Raw genomic sequence first — 3,798 nt, forward strand, 5'->3', positions numbered from 1 at the left:
TTATATATATAGGAGAGAGTGTTAGAGTTATAATTATAGTCTATCGTTTTCATGTACTAGATTTTTGCAAAATACTACTAAAGACGAATTTGGTGATTTTGAAATATGACAATTGACAAAAGATGGAAGTCCTTGTATGAGATTATGGTAAAAGGCAGGGTGGTAAAATGTAAGAAGTACATCTTTGTTATCCCAAACCTAAAACTGTGATCCCCATCACACACATACACATACATACATACATACATACATACATACATACATACATACATAATACACACACACACAGAAAATTCCAAATATAAATACAAAGTAAGAGAGAGAGATGGAAAAGGGGGCGTAAAAAGGGGTTAGGGATGGAGAGGGAGTGCTGCTCGACGAGCGAGGAGACGAGGAAGCCGCCGCCGTCGTCCTCTTCTTCGAGGAGGTCCTCCTCATCCTCCACTACGACCACCTCATCATCCTCCTCGCCGGCGGCGGGAGGCGGAGAGCGCCAGTACCGCGGAGTCCGGATGCGGAAGTGGGGCAAGTGGGTCGCTGAGATCCGAGAACCCAACAAGAGATCGAGGATTTGGCTCGGCTCCTACTCCACCCCGGTCGCTGCCGCCCGGGCCTACGACACCGCAGTCTACTACCTCCGGGGCCGCTCCGCGCGGCTCAACTTCCCCGACGAGCTCGCCGCAGAGGAGGACTACGGCGGGGTTGGAGGCGTAGCGAGAGAAGCCATGTCGTCGGCGTCGATTAGGAAGAAGGCGACCGAGGTCGGCGCGAGAGTCGACGCGCTCCAAGCCGGGTTGATATCCCAACGCCGGGATCCATCCTTCCCTCATCCCCCTCCTCCTCCTCCTCCTCCTCCACCGCAGCAACTCCGGCACACAAAGAATCCCGATCTCAACCAAGAGCCGAGCCCAGAGAGCTCCGACGTGGATTAAACAGCAACAGCAGCAGCAGAAGAAGAACAAGAACAAGAAGAAAAATTTCCACTTGTAATAGTTTCAATCTTTTTTTTTTCTTTTCGAGTTGTTCGAAATTTAGATGGTTTTTTTTTCTTTTTAATTTTAGAGGACAGAGGAAGTACTCGCCGACAATTCTAAGGAGTTTACTAGGGGCGGCGGCGAAGAAGAATGAAGACAGCAAGTGGGAGATGCCTTGGAAGTGGGCGGTCCCTCTGATGTCAGTTGGTGTTGTAAAAAAAAAAAAGAAGAAAAAAAAAGGAAAAGAAAAAAGAAGAAGAAGAAGAAGAAGAAGAAGAAGAAGAATTAGAAGGCAACAAAACCTTTTATCTATACATATATCTTGCATCATAGTTTTTATTATTCCAAAGCCTCTGTTTCCTGTTGTTGGATGGATTTAGTTGTTTGTTGGGTAAATCCTGGAAGAATTTGTTAGAAGTAGTGTTGGTGGTTAATGTCACCGGCAATGGTAGATGGGGAGGGGGGGGGGGCATGTTATGAGGTTTGGGTCTCTATTATTGTATTGATGAAACTGGGGAGAGAGGGAGTAACCCATTCAGAATGGCTTCTGGGTGCAAAGAGAGTACTAAAATTAGGTATTTAGGTTTACTGTTTTGTTATTTGAATGGAGGGAAGGGGAGTGGGATTCTTTGTATTTAGTTGGTAGAGAGAGAGAGAGAGAGAGAGGTCAAAAGGTGGAGCAGCTCTCATAGGCTGGCCAATCTTAGGTATTGACATGGTCTGCAGTTGGGTTCTATATGAGTTTGGTTGCATACCAAAATTGTACTACTTGGGGGTGAGTGTAAATCTTCCAACAAAGTTGTCAAATACTTTTGGAGTAGCTTGTTTGAGTCAAAACTAATTGAAGTGGAATTTTTTGTTTAAAAAAAAAACCTAGTCTTAATGCAGAGCTAAGTTAAAATATTTAAAAAAAAAAAAGAAGTTTGTAGTTACACTTGAATCTTAGCAACTGGGGTTTTACTTTCTAGGAAGGCTGTTGGAGAAGTATAATAAAGTTCACAATTTAGAGAAAGTGTGATTAGTGTGAAAGTAAATGTAGGAGGTACATAAAGAATTTAATTTTTCACTTTCTTGAGGGTAAGAGTTGTCTACGCATCGAGAAATTCTCGCCGTGGTACTTTGAGAATTTAATCTAGGTCGTAAAAGTGATATTTTTATAATAGCAAATTTGTAGGCAAATTCACATGTAATTGAGTTTACGAACTAGCTTCATATGTATGGTCAAATCACATAACTTATAGAAGACCAAGCTGAATGAAGAAATTAATGAGATGAAATTAAAATTTAACATATACATTCTAGGATGGTGTGTAAATAGGTTAGTTGCATCCAAACGATTGGAATATTTTATTAATTTAAAGAAAATTAAATGGCATTCAAACGAGTAGCGTATAAAAGACAACAAAAAAAAGGTTCAAATCAAAATTGATTTTAGAGATTTCTTTGGCAGCTTGTCCTAGTGATGATCATCACTTCTATTTAAGAGATAAATAATTGGAGGTTGAGACATTAATTTAAGAAAGTAATTAAGAAATTATACTCTTACCTTTGAAAGAGTTCTCTAAGTTTTCTCACAGAGCAATATTTTTATCGTGTGAGAAGATCTGTTACACATGTTCGATTAAGTGTACTATAGCTGAGGATGATTCATATGCCTTACAAAAGCCGAAAGTTCGTTGACATTGATTATTATCAGCACACTCATGTTTGAAGTTTAATCTATCACTCGGGTGCTTATCAAGAAGAAATGATTTTTTTCACAATGATAGTTAATCATTGTGATTGAGTTTTACGAACTAGATTCATGTGTATAGCTAAATCATATAATTTATGGAAGGTTAAGCCGTGTGAAGAAATCAAAATAAAATGAGAAAAAAATCAAAATTTAATATGCAGATTCTAGGATTGTGTGCGGATGTGTTAGTAACATCCAAATGATTAGAATACTTTATTAATTTAAGAAAATTTAAGTGGCGTCCGAACAAGTGGCTTATAAAGGACAACGAAAGGAAGTTCAGATCAAAAATGATTTTGAAAATTCTTTTGCAGCTTGTCCTAGTAATGATTTTCACTTCTATTTAAGAGATAGAAAATTAGAGGTTGAAACATTAATTTAAGAAATCAAGAAAATTATACTCATATCTTTGAAAGACTTTTCTAAGTTTCCTCATAGAGTAATATTTTTATTAAGTGTGAGGAGATCTACTATACATGTTTAATTGAATGTATCATAGCTGAGGATAATTTATATGCATTGGAGAAGCCGAAAGTTTGTCGACATTGATCATTAGCAGCATACTAGTGTTTGAAATTTAATCTATCGCTCGAGTGCTTATCAAGAAGAAATGATCCTTTTCATAATACTAGTTAATCATTGTGATTGAGTTTTATGAACTAGATTCATGTATATGGTTAAATCACATAACTTGTGGAAAATCGAGCTATGTGAAGAAATCAAGATGAGATGAGAAGAAATCAAAATTTAACATGCAGATTCTAGGATTGTGTGTGAATATGTTAGTAGCATCTAAACGACTAGAATACTTCATTAATTTAAGGAATATTAAGTGGTATTTAAACAAACGGCGTATAAAGAACAACAAAAGGAAGTTCAGATCAAAAATGATTTTGGAGATTTTTTTTTTTTTTTGACAACTTGTCCTAGTGATGATGATCATCACTTCTATTTAAGCAATAGAGAACTAGAAATTGAGATATTAATTTAAGAGAAAACTAAAGAAAATTATACTCTTATCTTTGAAAGAGTTCTCTAAGTTACCTTATAGAATATATTTCTATTAAGTGTGAGGAGAGCTACTACACA

At 37.3% G+C, this 3,798-nt stretch overlaps 1 protein-coding gene across 1 annotated transcript; it reads left to right on the top strand.

The window, feature by feature from the left end:
- The first annotated feature begins 251 nt into the window (after positions 1–251).
- LOC140760587 (ethylene-responsive transcription factor RAP2-1-like) lies at positions 252–1,792 on the top strand. Its single transcript, XM_073097606.1, has 2 exons — positions 252–986; positions 1,063–1,792. The coding sequence occupies exon 1, from the start codon at positions 357–359 to the stop codon at positions 930–932; it is 576 nt and encodes a 191-aa protein (XP_072953707.1). The 5' UTR covers positions 252–356; the 3' UTR covers positions 933–986; positions 1,063–1,792.
- The last annotated feature ends 2,006 nt before the right edge of the window (positions 1,793–3,798 follow it).

This window comes from Typha angustifolia, chromosome 5 (assembly GCF_048772165.1).
Source record: "Typha angustifolia cultivar Huaian chromosome 5, ASM4877216v1, whole genome shotgun sequence".
In the NCBI taxonomy this organism is placed as follows: Eukaryota; Viridiplantae; Streptophyta; class Magnoliopsida; order Poales; family Typhaceae; genus Typha; species Typha angustifolia.

Bases quoted from the DNA above. Each gene is read 5' to 3' on its own strand.
- LOC140760587 (XM_073097606.1), top strand. From the start codon at position 357: ATGGAGAGGGAGTGCTGCTCGACGAGCGAGGAGACGAGGAAGCCGCCG.